The 16547-nt window shown below is 40.0% G+C and overlaps 1 protein-coding gene across 2 annotated transcripts in view; it reads right to left on the bottom strand.

The window, feature by feature from the left end:
- The window catches only part of LOC102956996 (basic immunoglobulin-like variable motif-containing protein), a 79922-nt gene that overhangs the window by 1698 nt on the left and 61677 nt on the right, over nucleotides 1-16547 (bottom strand). For both annotated transcript variants that reach the window (XM_042979890.1, XM_007075298.3), the window contains 8 exons: nucleotides 15887-16094; nucleotides 14366-15463; nucleotides 10719-10966; nucleotides 7460-7579; nucleotides 7079-7292; nucleotides 6173-6317; nucleotides 2011-2211; nucleotides 815-899 (listed from right to left, as the gene is read on the bottom strand). In XM_042979890.1, coding sequence (XP_042835824.1) covers nucleotides 815-899; nucleotides 2011-2211; nucleotides 6173-6317; nucleotides 7079-7292; nucleotides 7460-7579; nucleotides 10719-10966; nucleotides 14366-15463; nucleotides 15887-16094 — 2319 coding nt within the window. The remainder of the gene's footprint in view (nucleotides 1-814; nucleotides 900-2010; nucleotides 2212-6172; nucleotides 6318-7078; nucleotides 7293-7459; nucleotides 7580-10718; nucleotides 10967-14365; nucleotides 15464-15886; nucleotides 16095-16547) is intronic.

The following is a 16547-nucleotide window of genomic DNA, read 5'->3' as shown; positions in this document are numbered from 1 at the left end:
AGTAATCAGTCACTAAGCCAAGAAGCTTTCTGAGTCTGTTGGCATACAACGTCTGTATTAGAGAGAACCCTCAAATAAGCAACAGGAGACTCTTTCTGGAAAAGTATGTCAGTTTTATGTTGTTGTTTTTTTTTTTTTTTTTTTTCAAAACTAACCGAGCTTGATGACAATAGATTTAAATATAAGTATCTTACAGGATATGGTCCCATACGTACAGGTAAACCATTCAGTAGAAATATTTTGGAGGTTGTTCCTGGGGTAGGAACAGTTTTCTCTACAGGTAGGAACATACTCACAGATGAGCAAGACACAATTATTTACCAACTAGGGAGAACTGAGGGACATACAAAGGCCTCATTTCTCCTCAAAAATCTCTCCTGCCAACATGCCATAATGATGATGATTCACATATAGAATTAAGGAGCATTAGTACTTGAGGAGAATTTAATGATCAGGATTGCTTTGGACTGGACACTTCCCCGACTTTTTAAAAATGAAAATAGCTCTGAAAAAGTAAAATATTCAACCATAAACACCTCAGTGTGTGATCCATTATTAGACTGTTTTTTTCAAAGTCAGAATGAATAATGCAAAGACACCAAAGTCCAGCCCTAAGAGTGAAATTCAAAAATTAAGACAAAGTACAGTTTTCTTTTTCTGTTTTCCTCTGTTCTCCTATCTAAAGCATAATAATTTTTAAATGGATGTCATATGCCCTAAGATAAAAGAGTAACTCATCTTTAACAGCTGCCACTCACAGCCTTCCTAAGTTCACTCCTCACCCTGAATTTAGGAAAAGAGCTGCCATGATTACCTGCTGGGCGTTCAGTTGCTTTAATACTGGAAACAGAGACTCATCTGTCTTTGTCCTGTTCCAGCCAAAATAACGCTGACAAAATATGCAGGCAGTTAAGGCTTCTACGTGTTTTTTAAATATATTTAAACAAGTGATAAATAAAAAGGTCCAAAGAACTCACCCTAATTCCATTCCCCAGATCTTAGAGATTTTCATATTTATAAGGAATAAAGTGGTAGAGAAAAGAATGACAATGACTTCAGTGTCCTCTAAGATAAGACATATCCAATTCTCATTTTAGGACATCAAAGACTCGTTACTATGGAAAACAGTTAACCTAGATTAAAAACAAGTTTCAGATATCATACATACGTCTTTGAAAGAAAAATACTGTAGTTAGACTAATACTGTTAAACATTTAAACACCTATCCAAATCATTATTTAAATATGCAGAAAGGAACATATAAATAATAATAAAAAACAAAACTACTAATCTTTTCTATTCTTTCAGAATGAATTAATACTTAGTTTGTGGTAGTATCTATGAATGCTTATCACTACTTATTTCAGGAAAGACCTTGTTTAACGCTAAAGAGATTATTCATGATAACTAAAACGCGGAAGCAATGCAAGTAGCCACCTATAGATGGACAGATAAGCAAAATGTGGGGCATCCACACAACAGAGTGTTATTCAGCCTTAAAAGAAAGGAAACTCTGACACGTGCTACAACATGGATGAACTTTGAAGACATTACGCTAAGTGACATAAGTCAGACACAAAAAGACCAATACTGTAGGATTCCTTAGCCAAGGAGGTCCTTAGTCAAAATCACAGAGACAGCCGACTGTGGTCACCAAGAGCTGAGTGGAGGCAGAAGGGGAGTTACTGTGTAATGGGGACAGGGTTTCGGTTCTTTCCGGATGAAAACAATATGGGGGTAGATGGTGGGGATTGGTGCACAACAATGTGAATGTATTTAACGGCACTGATGGGTACACTTAAAATGTTAAGATGATAAATTCTGTACAGTGTATTTTACCACAAAAAAAAAAAAAAAAAAGGAAAAGGAAAAATCCTAAGGAGAGAGAAAAAGGAGCATCTTAGATAGAATGTTAAGAAAAAGCGGATCCTAGTGCATGTTCCCTCAGTTGCAAACGGAAACACATACTTGGCTCAGCGTTCCTTTACGTTTTAAGAAGTAAAAGGATATTCTCTAATTTTGTCGAGATCCGGCTTCCCCCACAGAAATGACCCCCTGGAGTCATCCACCACAGGTTTGAGGTAAGCATCTGCCACAGCTGGGTTGGGAAAGCCAGGTGTGAGTTGCAGCTTGCGTAATTTTTTTTTCACTTTGGTGTCATAAGGGTCAGGTCTTATCTTCTTACTTTTTTGAGCTTCATGCCACCACTCTCTGGAAGGCAAAGGAGACAGACCACGACATTATAGTGGAAACGCTGCAGATACAGGCCTATACTTAGATAGAAGACGCAACGTCAAGTCCCGACTCCAGAACAAATCCTATGACCCACAGAGAACAACTTCATCATTTTTAATGTTCTTCACCACAACATGTAACGATGGCAAACACTGACTGAAAGCCTACCGTGCCTGGCACCGTGTTAGCTCTTCTACACGCCGTATATCACACGACCACAGTCCGACCACTGTCCTCACATCACAGATGAAGAGCTGAACGCCAGCAGAAGTCACTACCTGCTCAAGATTTCACAGCTGGGACTGGGAGGGTCAGAACCTGAGGATCTCCCTCCAGAGCCCACAGCTTCTCTGGGTCTCTTTCTTGCAGTAAAATGAAGTCAACTGTATCATTTACCTCAAACCAACTATAGTAACAGACCCAAGAATATTTAAGAATATGTAAAAATGCCAAGAACATGTTAAATTTTTAAAAATGCAGAACATGACTCTATATAAAGTATAACATCAATTTTGGGGAAAATGCATATATGTGAGAAAGAGAAAACATAAGCAAGCCAATTTAAAATAAGAAAAACAGTAACAACTATTATTTTATTGTGGGCTAGGCAATGTTCTAAGCAAGGACAGAGCTGTTCATTTTCTTCTTCATGTTTTATTCCTTCCTCAGTTTTTCCATCGTGACCATAAATTACCATGGCAAGTTCAAGACAGTCACACGTTCCATGACTCTCCTGCCATCCAGAAGTGGCTTGGCATCCCTTCCCTCGAGCCGGGTGGGCTCTGTGACCAAGGAAGTGATGCTGGGCCAGGTCTTCAGGGGCTGCAGTTTCCACATCCCGGCCCTGAGAATATCTGCCTCGGAAGCAGCCGACATGCTGTGAGGAAGCGCCCGCTAGTGAGGAGGTCCAGACGGACAGGGTCCACCATTCTGGCTGGGCTCCCGGCTGACAGTCAGCACCACTGGCCAGATCTGTGGCTCCAACTCCAGTGGATCCTCTAGCCCAGTGGAGCGGCCCCCGACACACATGGAACCCAACAAGACACGTCCACACAGCCTCACCAAACTGCAGATTCATGGGCAAAATCAATGGCTGCTGCTGTCTGAAGCCGCTGAGGTTTAACGTATTTTATAATATAGCAAGAGATAACCAGAAAAATTTATACAATTAGGAAACATGAATGGCATAAAGTTAAAATAAAAACATAAAGATAACCCTCACCAATCTATACATTCAATGGAACTTAAAAAAACAAAACCTCTATCTCATGTTCCACTGCTTAACATGCTTACTAGTATCAGAAACTCACTCAGGTTTGCTCTCAGCCAGCCCCACCTCACCGATGCAGGAGCGCCATCTAGTGTTAAAAAAGACTAACTGCAGTCTTTGCTGCAGGGCCAAAAGGAAAAAGGAAAAAAGAATACCGTTTCCAAGAGTGAACTAAGGGAATACCTGTAATTCTTCCCCACTCTTTTGAATTTTCACCTTTGAGATAAGTAATTCGGATTGTCCGCTAGGAGGAGCAGCACAACACGCTGAGCACTCCTCACAAGAAACAATCACCCCTCTGAAAGCAAGAGGGCCAGGCACTCACATAAAGATGCAAGAGAGTCGGCCAATCAGCCCTGCAGGTGGAAGCGACTGTGGTAAGACTGAAGGGTCTGGGCCCGGGCCAGGTCAGCGGGGTGGACTGCTGTTCTCTGGCCCTGCTCTTTCGGGGCTCTTTGGGCCCAGTGTTTTCAGACCTCATTTTCTCCCAAGCATCCAAAATGTTCTGTGAAATATCCCCCAGTTTAAATGTTGGTAGCCAATTCAAAATTAGAGCCCCTCTTTCGTGGTTGGCCAAACCATGCACAGCTGGGCTGAACTCGGCGGGCGAGCCCAGAGCAGCTCCACCTTACAGGGGTGGGGGGTGACTGGCCAGGGCCCGCTTGGGAGAAAGGGAACGCAGAAATGAAAGCAAGGCAACGTCCTCAATTTTACTGCTCTTCAGCTTCTCTTCCTGCTCTTTAACTCCACATTGGCCTTAACGCTGCGCAGCCAGGCACAGCGAAGGCTGCTCCTCTCTGCCATCGACCAGCTAGACAAGCAAACCAGAAACGGCTAAAGTGGACTCTGAAAATGTACACCATTCAACTGACAACAAACAAGCAAAATTTACTGAGAGAGAAAAACTGGCATAAATAGGCATTCACTGTATCACAAATTCAAATTTTCACCAACAAAAAAAAATTGGGATATCAAATTGAAAACCCAAATACCATTTTTACTTATCCTAAAATAATTAGGTAAGAACCCAAATATATGTCTATAAAGACACTCAAATCATGTTTGTTTAGACTTAAAAAAAATAAAAATAACAACCAGCTTCTGATTAAATTAATTAATCATGATACATCAAGACTACCACAGAGTCATTAAAAACTGATACTTGGGGCACCCATGTGGCTCAATCAGTTAAACGTCCAAGTCTTGATTTCCGCTCAGGTAATGATCTCACGGTCGTGAAATTGAGACCCGCATCAGGTTCTGCACTGGGCATGGAGCCTGCTTAAGATTCTCTCTCTCCCTCTGCCCCTCTCCCCTGCTCGTGCTCTCTCTCTCTCCGAAAAAATGTTTATTAAAAAAACTAAAAACTAAAAATTTAAAAAAGACCCTGATAATAACCTATACATTGTAAAAAGTAGATGAAATCGTCCCATTCTTATAAAAAGAAATAATACACACTTATATGAGTACACATGTATGTATGTTTGTATATATACAATGAATAGAGTATAGTGTGCATAGAAAAGTCTAAAATTATATAAATCAAAATATTAACTGTAACCATTGCTTTAATTCATGTCATAATCTTTCTATTATTTGTATAATAAAGTTATTTGCAGTTTTTCAAGTTACTGATATACCATGACCTACAAGCTACCTAGTAAGTGACTTCCACTATATTATTTCCTCAATAATATGCAAATTATGAAGACAGAAATAAAGAAAGCATAAAATACATACATTGATTATGTATGCTACAGCTGGAGTACAGCAAATATTAAAACCATTTCTGTATTTAAGTTTTAATTTTAATCACTGATCCTTTAGAGAAGAACATCTGAGCATTTTTCAGACACAGGAGGCACATCTGGAAAGAACCCTAAAGAATCATTAAGTCAACTACTACCAAACAGTATCTCATGACAAGGTGGTGGTTAGAAAATGCCATCACAGCCTCACAAATAAACTACAAGCCACTGAACTCTGAAATTTATGGTATATGACTTACATTCCATTCTTTTTTAAATGCGATCAATGACTAACCTGAAAGAAAGAAGGACTTTCACAGACATCGTCCTAACTACCATCTCAGTACCAGAAGGACAACACAACCTGGGCTCTGGCTGGAAGGCAGCCCCACCAGGGGACGCACCTGAGTACACTCAGCAAGAAGGAGAGCAGGGCCCAATACAAAGTTCTCAGCATCCTATTTCCATGCCTTCTCTGCCTGACTGTTCAGAACACCTGACACACACAAGTACAGGTACATGTTTGTTTCTCTTCTTCCCCAAGAGCATGGGGCTCCGTGAGAGTGCAGTGGAGACTTAGTTATCACTCCTACCCCAGTCTCGCAGGCTGTCTGACACACAGTCCCTACTAAATAAATATCTGAATGAATGAAACAGAAATTTCTACTTGCCTATGAAATCCCATAGGCCTGGCTATGTACCCCTGAACTAGGATAAGCCTGGTGTCTCTAAAAACATTGTCTCTGATTTCATTGAACTATAGAAAAGGGAAAACAAGTTTAGTAACCCAATCTATTCCTCCTTCTGTTTTCCCAATGAACAGTGATTTGTAACAGTTCATGACGTAAATAATAGTTCTGTTTGTTACACTGGGTATTTACATAAACATCTGAATTAAAGAAATTAACAAAGAACTTACGAGAATTTTAGGAGAGGTTCCAGGCCATGTCCAGGGAATTCATTGAGAATTTCCATGGCTGTAACACAACCTACAGTTGGTATTCCTTCTGTATAATCACTTCCAAGCAAATAGGCCAAATTTATTAATTTATTCCGGTCTAATCCTATAAAAGTAAAAATAATTTTATATTTTTAACATTTTTACTAGAACACACCAAGCAAGCCTCTGCCTCAGGGCCTTTGCACTCTCTAGGGCCTTTGTCAGACACGCTCATCCCTAAGGTATGTACAACACTCACTACCTCTTTTTTTTAGGTCCTAGCCCAAAAGCTACCTATTAGTAGTCTTTCCTTAGCACAACTCTGTATATGACAGCACACACACTTCCTGTGCCTATAAGTCACCCTCTCCTCTTTTACAGCTTTATTTTTCTATATGGTACTTATGTCGAATTATGGTTTACACTTATCATCTGTTTCTCCTACCAGACTTTCATTCTCCGCTGTTTCCCCACTGCCAAGGACAATACCTGGCATAGAGGAATTGATATATATTTGTTAAATAAGTGGGAAAAGGAAGAATCACTGCCAGAAAAGCCAACAGAGGGCCACGAAGCTCACGACTCCAGCAGGAGGACTCCCCCCTGCCTCCCCATCTCTACCACCTTTGGTTTACTCTGGAGACCTCAGGTAACCAGTCAAAGTCTAAGCAGGTCAGGTAATTAAAAATGCAGAACATTCCTAAACATTACTAGGGTTTTAATTCTTAATTCTAATTTAAAAATCCTATTCCTCTATATAAGCAAAAGATCACTTACATGAAAACTTGTATAGACCAACCATTTCCATTAATACATCAAATTAGTTCCTTGGACAGGAAAAAATTCATAATACAAATTCAAAGTAATCATACTCTGAAGTCTTACCAAGTTGGTTGTGAAAGTCCACATACTGGTAATATTCTACAAACTTGTTTTTATTAAAAAAGTTTTTATAGACATGCCGTGCTCCAAACAGCCAAATATCACTATCATCAGTGATTGTTCCAGAAGTTTGATCAGTCAAATCCAGGATGGCGCACTGAGCCTCTGCTTCCATGGGAGCCTCAATGTAGGGAATCCCAAACAGGCGAAGAAGTTCCTGAGGAGTTACAGACACACAATCACCCCTGTGGAATGCAGGACCTGGCCGTGACCAGAAATGGGAGCAGTGCGTAAACATTTCACTTACTGCATTCCCTTGGGGAATCCGATTAAGTACAAGCAGCGCTATGTACCGTTAAAGGAGGCTTGAGCTGGTACACCTACCTGGCTTTCCAGGAACATCTGCCCTGTCACGGTAGCAGCAATCCGTTCTTGCTGCTGTTTTTGTGCTTTCAGTGAATTCTGTTGTTCTAACAGGTTGCTCTCCAGAGTTTCCAGTTCCTCCTATAAAATAATTTCATCTGTAGATAATTATATTAATAGTCCAATTAAACTCATGTCTTACAAAAAGCTTGCATTTAGTCTGAGTAAATTACCAAATAAGCTCTCTTCCTTATGCAGTTTTCCACTTGGATTTCTGAGTAAGTCTGTAATTTCTTTACAGTTCCCTCACTACATCACACAGAAGTGGAGACCATCCCAGACAGCAACCTACACAAAACAGGAGCCATCAGCAAGAACAAGATGTATGCAAATAGAAACTGAGCGTAAAGAAACTGTGGTATAGGGGGGCCTGGCTGGCTCAGCCAATAGAGCATGGGATTCTTGATCTTAGGGTTGTGAGTTCAAGCCCCAAGTTGAGTGTAGAGATTACTTAAAAGCAAAATCTTTTTAAAAAAGAAAGAAAGCAAACTGTGTTATACATGCATACAATGAAAATACTATTCAGCCATAAAAAAAACAATGAAATCTGTGACAACATGGATGGACCTTGAGGGCATTATGCTAGTAAAATAAATTAGAGAAAGACAATTACCACATGATCTTTCTTACAGGTGGAATCTAAAAAAATTTTTTTAATTAAAAAGATTTTAATAGGTTGTACATACAGAGAATAAATTAGTGGTTGCTGGGGAGGCTGGGGAAGGGGAGAAATGGGTAAACTGTTGAGTTTTGGGTTTTTGAGTTTAAACAAATTGAATTTAAAAAAATCCTTGGGTAAGATACCACTTCCCATCCACTAGGATGACTAGAATCAAAAGGACAGATATAACTGTGGAACCCTTGTGCACTGCTGATGGGAATGGTGTAGCCACTTTAGAAAACAGTCTGATGGGTCCTCAAAAGATTAAACACAGTTACCCTGTGACTCAGCAATTCTATCCCCTAGGTGTGGACCAAAGAGAAATGAAGACATACATCCTCACAAAAACCTGTACGTGGAAGTTTATAACAACATTTTTCATAATAGCCAAAAAGTATAAACAACCCAAATGTCCACCAAATGATGAACGAATAAAATGTGGTATGTATCCATACAGTGGAATACTATTTGGCAATAAAAAGAAATAAAGTCCTGGGGCACCTGGGTGGCTCAGCCAGTTAAACGTCCAACTCTTGATTTCAGCTCAGGTCCTGATCTCTCGGTTTGTGAGTTAGAGCCCTGCATCCAGCTCTGCACTGACAATGCAGAGCCTGCTTGGGATTCATTCTCTCTCTCTCTCTCCCTCTCTCTCTCTCTCTCTCTCAGTCTCTGCCACTCCCAGCTCACTCGTGCATGTGCACGCTCTCTCTCTCTCCCAAAATAAATAAATAAACTTAAAAAAAAATTTTTTTAATTAAAAAAAAAAAAGAAGTACTAACACATGCTACAACATGGATGGACCTTGAAAACATTCTGCTAAATGAATGGAGCCAGAAACAAAAGGCACAAGTTGTATGCTCCCATTTATCTGGAATTTCCAGAAAAGACAAATCCACAGAGACAGAAAGTCAATGAGTGGACCACTGATGAGTGGTTCCCAGGGGCTGAGAGGAAGACATGGGGTATGACTGCTAATCAGTACAAGGCTTCTTTTTGGGGTGATGGACAGGTTCTAAAACTGTGATGATTACATAACTGTGAATACACTAAAAGCTATAAACTGTAAAAACTAAAATCAATTTCTATAACATCAAAAATATGAAATACTTGGAGATGAATCTGACAAAGGATATGTAAGAGTTATACAAGGAAAACTGTAAAACACTGCTGAGAAAACTGCAAAAGATCTAAGTGAATCAAGATATATCCTTGTTCACTGATCAGAAGATACAGTGTTGCTAAGATGCTAATTCTCCCCAAATCGATCTGTGTATTCAATGCAATCTCATCAAAACTGAGAAGCTAATTCTAAAATTTATGTGGAAATGCATAGGATTTATTACAGTGAAGCAACTTTGAAAAAACAAAGTCAGAAGACTCAACTTCACATTGCCTCAAAATTTGTGATGTTTTAGTTGATTTTGGTATATCATTCAAGGCACCAAAGCTCTTTTATTTTTCTAGCACCACTGAAAAGACTATCCTTTCTCCATCCAACTGCCTTTGTAGCATTGTTGAAAATCTGTTGTCCATACACGCACAGATCTATTTCTGTACTTTCTATTAAGTTCTGTTGATCTATGTGTCTACCTTTATGCCAAGAGTAAACTGTCTTGATTATTGTTGCTTGGTTCTGTTGCTGGACTCTATTTTGTTCTACTGATCTATGTATCTACCCTTTAGCCAATGTAATACTGTCCTGATTACTGTAGCTTTATAGTAAATCCTGATATCAAGTAGTATAAGTCCTCCAATTTTTTTCTTTTTCAAAATTGTTTTGAGTACTCTAGTTTCGTTGCTTTTGCGCATAAATTTTAGAATAAGCTTGTTAATATCCAACAAAAATTTCTGTTGGGTTTTACTGGAATTCCATTAATCTATGGATCAGTTTGGGGAGAACTGGAATCTTAATGATATTGAGTCTTCCCATCCAAAACTACATGTATTTAGGTCTTTCCTGATTTCTATCATTAGTGTTTGCAGTTTTGAACGTTATCTTTCACATATGTTATAAGCTGCACACACAGTATTTTATGCTTTTAGGTGCTACTGTATGTGGTTCTTGCTGTGGACTGAATTGTGTTCCCCCAAATTTCACATGTTAAAGCCCTAACCCCAGATGTGACTGCATCTGGAGATAGTATCTTCAGGAGATAATTAAGGTTAAATGAGGTCATAAAGGTGGAGCCCTAATCTGATAGGACTGTAGCCTTAGAAAAAGAGGTATCTCCTTCCCTCTCTCCCTACCCTCTTCCTCCCCTCCTCTACCAGCCCCCTCCCGCACCCCACTCCACCCGTACCATGTGAGGACATGGCAAGAAGGCAGCCATCTACAAGCCAGAAAAAGAGCTCTCACCAGGAACCAACAATAGCCTGCACCTTGATCTTAGACTTCCCAATCACCAGAACTATGAAAAAATAAGTTTGTTATTTAAGGAAAAAAAAAAAAAAGCATGCAAATAGCTAATAAATGTTCATCCAGTAACTCCTTAAAGCTCAAAAGCTGTTTAACTTAGCTCTTTCTTAGCAATAAGCTAAAACTCAATGTCATATTATTACCAAATTAATATCTTGCCATTCATTGAGTGAACTGTCTGCATCTTTTTCAGCTTCGTCGCGTGGCTCAATATCCAAGGCCTCACTTCCAGAGTTGTGTCTTAGGGGGCCCTCGGAGTCACCAGTGGCTTCTTCCTTCTCAGTTCCTACTGGTTCCTCTTCATCTTGTTCAGAGGGAGGTCTGGAAGCTTCATGTGACTCAGCTTGAAGTTCATCACTACTAGGTACACTCTGGACCTCAATGAAACTTCCTGGACCAAAATGAACAAGATCACTTTATTTATAAGTGAAACATTAAAACTATCCTGAAATCATCAAGAGCTTTCCAAAGTATCCTTAAAAATGTTTCACAGTGGGACACCTGGGTGGTTCAGTTGGTTAAGTGTCCAACTCTTGATTTCGGCTCAGATCATGATCTCACAGTTTGAATTCAAGCCCCGCTTGGGATTCTCTCTCTCCGCCCCTCCCCTGCTCGTGCTATCTCTCTCTCTCAAAATAAATAAATAAGCAAAAAAATTTTATAAAAAAATGTTTTACTCTCAAAAGATTTGAATTTAATAGAAAACATGTAACAATAACATATTGCTATTAAATATATTTAATAATAAATATCTATAACTTCACAATAAGCCCTTTCCATTAGGTAAACTGGCACTGCCTTTGAAGTTAGGAACCAAGCTTTCAAAGATTTGCATATAAGCTTTATGCAAATATGCTAAGTTAACTAATATTGTTTTAAAGTTCACAAAAGGGTATAATCAGAGATGTAAACAATCATGTAGGTTGTTAAATACGTTTTCATGCTACTTCACTAGAACATAGCAAAGAATGAAGCTGTGACTTAGCGGAAAGAATCCTGGATAAGTACTCAGGGGAAATAGCTCTTCTCTTACATTTGCCTTCCCTCCTCTCTTGTGTCTTTTCTTTTCTGTGAAAAAAATTGATTCCCTTCCTTCCCTTCAGGTGGAGGAGGCTGGATTTCAGGATGCAATCAGGACAGAGTGGGCTGGAGATCCCAGAGTGGGGACTGGAGCCAAGAAGACAGCCAGGACCAAGGAGGACACCAATGGGATCAGATGGTTACAAACCGAGAGAGAACAAGCAATTGGTTAATGTATTAAGGACAATAGGAGTCAGGTTTTTCACTGTTTGGAAAAGAAATTAGAACAAAGGTGGAAGCTAATATGAAATCTGTAATACTGAATTGGACTGCAGATACTACTATGAACTTACAGATTTGTACATGTGTAATTCATACTTATTTGTAGAGAAATAAATATAGATGGGTGTGTGCACGTTTGTGTGTGTATACATAAATATATTTCCTGGCTTTGTCCCTGAGAGGGCCTGAAGCAATGACACCCCAGTAACGGTGAACACACTCAGTGTCCAGACCTTGGTTTCCAAACATCATGCTCCATTACAAGGACTAGGGCTCTTTGGTGAACTGCTTGGACCCAGGGACAGGACAGGGCAGGATAAGTAGAAAAGAAATCTGGAATATCTTGACCAGAAAGTAAAGAAATGCTCAAAATATAATGGGGAATTGTCCAAAGTCACAGGAGCCAGCCTAAAGGGGCCCACACTGGCCAAAGCTGGGACAATTCCAGAAATAAAGTACGACAGCATCATAAATCACAATAATCATAATAAAGTAAGAATTCTTGGGTCCACATTGATATAAAAAAATAATAAATGGGGAAAGGGGGGAAATCTTCCTTACAGAGGATGTAAACCAAAAAATACATAAGGAACAATGAACTAAAACACTATCATTTGGCAAGAAGCCTTGGGTGGCTCAGTTGGTTGGTCATCCAGCTCTTGATTTCGGCTCAGGTCATGATCTCAGTTGCAAGATCAAGCCCACAGCAGGCTCTGAGCTGGCCATTGAGCCTGCTCAAGGTTCTCTCTTGCTCTCTCTGCCCCTTCCTGGCTGGCACACTCACACACTCTTTCTCTCTTTCAAAAAAAAAAAACAAAAACAAAACAAAAACCCTACCATTTGGCAACATGATAGTAATCATTTAGGCAAAAATCATCAATGAATGCTAAAACAGGTGGTAAAGGTTTGTTCAGAAACAGCATATTTACACAGCCTCAAAAATTCCTTTCCATAAAATACTAATTACAAGGAAGAAACAGTATCTTTAGAATGAAACTCAGCAGACACCAGGAAAAAAGTTACCTTGTGTATGTGTAGAGTCAATTCTTGCTATTCATTGCAGTATGTTCGATAAAGTCACTGCAAACTCCTAATCCATGAATAGTCATTGTTCACAGAGTAAATATATTTATAATCTCAAATCCTAATAACAACCTATCTTGGTAAATTCTGTTTTCTTTATCTTACAAAAGAGGAAATGAGGTTTAGGAGTTTTAAGAGACTTGCCTGAGGCTGCCCCACTAACAGGTGTCAAAACTGGGATTCAAACCCCATCCAACTAGACCCTGAGCCAGAGCTTTTGGTCTACACTTCCCTGCTCCCTTCCATATTCACGCTCTGGTCACCTCTGTAGGACAGCTGAAATAAGAAGGCACAGTGACATCTTGTTCAACCTTAGCTGGGAACGGAATGGCAATTCTAACTTTTAGCCACTTTATTCAGGTCCAGGAATGACCACAAAGACACTACTGATAAGTATTGATTCTGCGTTACAAATAAATTTTAGTAAGTAGGCAACTTCACAGATAAAAACCCGTGAATAATGAGGATCGGCCATACATGGGGCACCTGGGTGACTCAGTCAGTTAAGCGTCCGACTTCAGCTGAGGTCATGATCTCATGATTCATGGGTTCAAGCCCCATGTCTGGCTGTGCACTGACAGTGCAGAGCCTGGAGCCTGCTTCAGATTCTGTGTCTCCCTCTCTCACTCTGCCCCTCCCTTCCTTGTGCGCTCTCTCTCTCTCTCTCTCTCTCTGAAAAATAAACATTTTTAAAAAATGAGGATAGCCATATAGAAGTCTATGTACATATAAATGTATATAAATAAAGAGATACGATAAAGCAAATGTGGTAAAATGCTAGCCACTGAGGTACTGGGTAAAGGAACTAAGATGTTTTGTAATGTCTTTCAATTTTATTAAGTGTGTTATTATTTCAAAACAAGAAGTTATAAAAAACTAAAAGACTCACCTTTACCTTTTCCAACTAAGGTACTCCCTCCTTTTATATTTTAATTTTTTTAATTTTTTAATGTTTTTTATTTATTTTTGAGAGAGACAGACAGACAAGAGTACAAGGGGATGGGGCAGAGAGAGAATAGAAGACACAGAATCCAAAGCAGGCTCCAGGCTCCCAGCTGTCAGCACAGAGCTCAATGCAGGGCTCGAACCCACGAAACATAAGATCATGACCTGAGCCGAAGTCGAACTCTTAACCAACTGGGACCCCAGGTCTCCCTTTAATTTTTTTTTTAATGTTTATTTATTTTTGAGAGAGAGAGACAGAGCGTGAGCAGGGGACTCCCTCCTTTTAAAAACAACAACAGAAAGAACCAACTTTGTGTCCTTGGCAAAGTCATTTCACCTTTCTGGGTCCCTAGTTCATCACCAGAACAAAGCGGGAGCGAGACTACACTAAAGGATCCCTCGGCTCCTGCGGATGAGAAACCCTGCAGTTCCGAATCTCTGAAACAGCACAAGCACCTACCGTCAGATTCACTTTCTTCAGAGTCGATTTCCATTGGCTCCGTGGACTTTGGAACTGAAATGTCCTGGTCTGCAGATTCCACTGGGTTCTTGGCTGCAGATTCTTGGACGGTTTTCAGGAAATTCTCATTCTCTTTAGCATCAAACAATCCCGCATCTTCCAAGTTCCTTTTTGCCTCTGAAGGGACAATTTGTGTATTACTCGTTTTGTGCAAAATGACAGTGCCAGTGATTTTAGAAAGAGGACTTTTTTCACATTCTGCTTCGTCCTCACTTGAAAGAACAGAGGAAACATATTTTCTGCCCGATGGACAAAGGTCTGGTTGCAGCTCAGACACTTTGGCATATGTTTCATCCCTCGATACAGAACTCGAACTTGTCGGAGGTGTTGGAGTCCCTTCTCCTCCACTCTGGAGTCCGGGTGCATCGCTGTGTCTCTTCACTGTGCTTTCTGAAGGAACTGGATCTTTTCTACCCTTAACTGTGGACTCATCACTTGTCTGAAAGGCTGTGTTCGCCACAGTGAACCTCAGTGACATTTCTTCTTCTGGAACACGAGATTCGCTGACGGGCTGTGACACATGAGCCGAGTCTGCCGGCCTCTGGCCACTGTCAAGGCTGGTGTCGCACTCCTGTGCAGAGTTCACACAGGCCAGGTGGGGTCCTGCTGGCAACAGCATTCCTTTTCCATCAACTTCCTTAAGGCCTTCATCAGTTTCCTCATCAGAACCCTCCTCCGGCGGCTTTTTCACTCCTGACGCTCCCGTCTGCACATCGTTTCCTGCGCGCATTTCCATGTCTTCATCGTCATCATCAAGAGCCTTCTGAATAGCTAAGAGAGTGAGTGGTGACACGGGTACGTTCTCCCCGTCAGACTGCCTTCGGCCCTCGCTCTCCCACTCCTCCTCCAAGCTGCCCCCCAGCACGGCAGCTTGCACAGCCAGGGACGTTCTTGGAGGAGGAGGGGTGGTGGCAGGCTCTTCCTGTGGCTTTGGTTTTCCACATGGAGAGGACTTCACGTCAAAAGACTTGCTCTGCATTTCACTGGAAGAAGGAAGAGCCTCTGAACCCACCCCTGCAGCTTTCTTAGCTTGAATACCTGAGGAAGAATTAAAACATTTCTCATTACGTAGTTTTACAGTAAGACACTATACCTCTAGTATGATGAATAAAACAACGCTGCTTCTCATAAATGAAGTTACAATTTTTCATTTAATCAGCACTGAGTTAATTTATTAATTTTAAAGTGGGCTGGTACATGAACACTGAATAACGTATAGAACTGCTGGATCGCTATAACATACCCCTGAAATGAATATAACATTGTATGTTAATTATACTGGAATTAAATGTTAAAGCAGTAAATTACAAGAATAAAAATAAAGAGGGTTGGTACAATAGTAGGTAATCCATTAACAACTACATACATTTATTACTGCACAAGTAGAGTCTAGTTCATAGAATTCAGAAACACGATAGATTTTTGGTTTCCAACCATCAGGTAAGTGATGGTGCCTGATACCTCTTATCAAGATGTAATGTGAAGTGTCTTCAGAGACCACTCTCCTCGACTCTACCTCCTTCAAAAAGCCCCCTTCCTCTTCATATTGTCTTTGGATTTGTCCGGACTGTTGCTGATTCATTTCCCTTTGGACATTTTCTATGTGTTGGTTTAGATAGTTTTTTTTAAGCAAGCCTTTGAGCTGGTACTGTGAAAAGTCATTAGACTCCTAAAAGAAAATAAATAAATATAATGATTCTTTTGTATTAAATACAGATAATATTCCCACATTTCCATCCCTTTCCCCAAAAGGGGACAAAGAGCAATTGATTTTTCCCACTGGTGATATTTTTGTATTATAAAAGTAAAATTTGAATACTAGCAAAAAACTATAACTGCCTTATTAAAAAATAATCTTTAAAACAGAAAGAACTGGGCAAAAGAAATCACGAATACTGTTTATGACTTAATGATTTACTCAAAAAACATTTATTGAGCATGTAATGCATGCCAGGCACTGTGACATTTTGATTACGGCCTAATAGATAGGCAACCTTCCAGAATGCAAGTAAGGTGCCTAGCACGGTCCCTGACCTATAAAAGACACCAAATAAATCACAACAGCCACAGTTATTAATGATAAGTTAACATTTATAAAGCAATTCCTGGGAAGGCATTCTTC

The sequence above is a fragment of the Panthera tigris genome, chromosome A1, assembly GCF_018350195.1.
Source record: "Panthera tigris isolate Pti1 chromosome A1, P.tigris_Pti1_mat1.1, whole genome shotgun sequence".
Classification (NCBI taxonomy): domain Eukaryota; kingdom Metazoa; phylum Chordata; class Mammalia; order Carnivora; family Felidae; genus Panthera; species Panthera tigris.
This window is presented reverse-complemented; position numbering and strand designations above follow the sequence as displayed.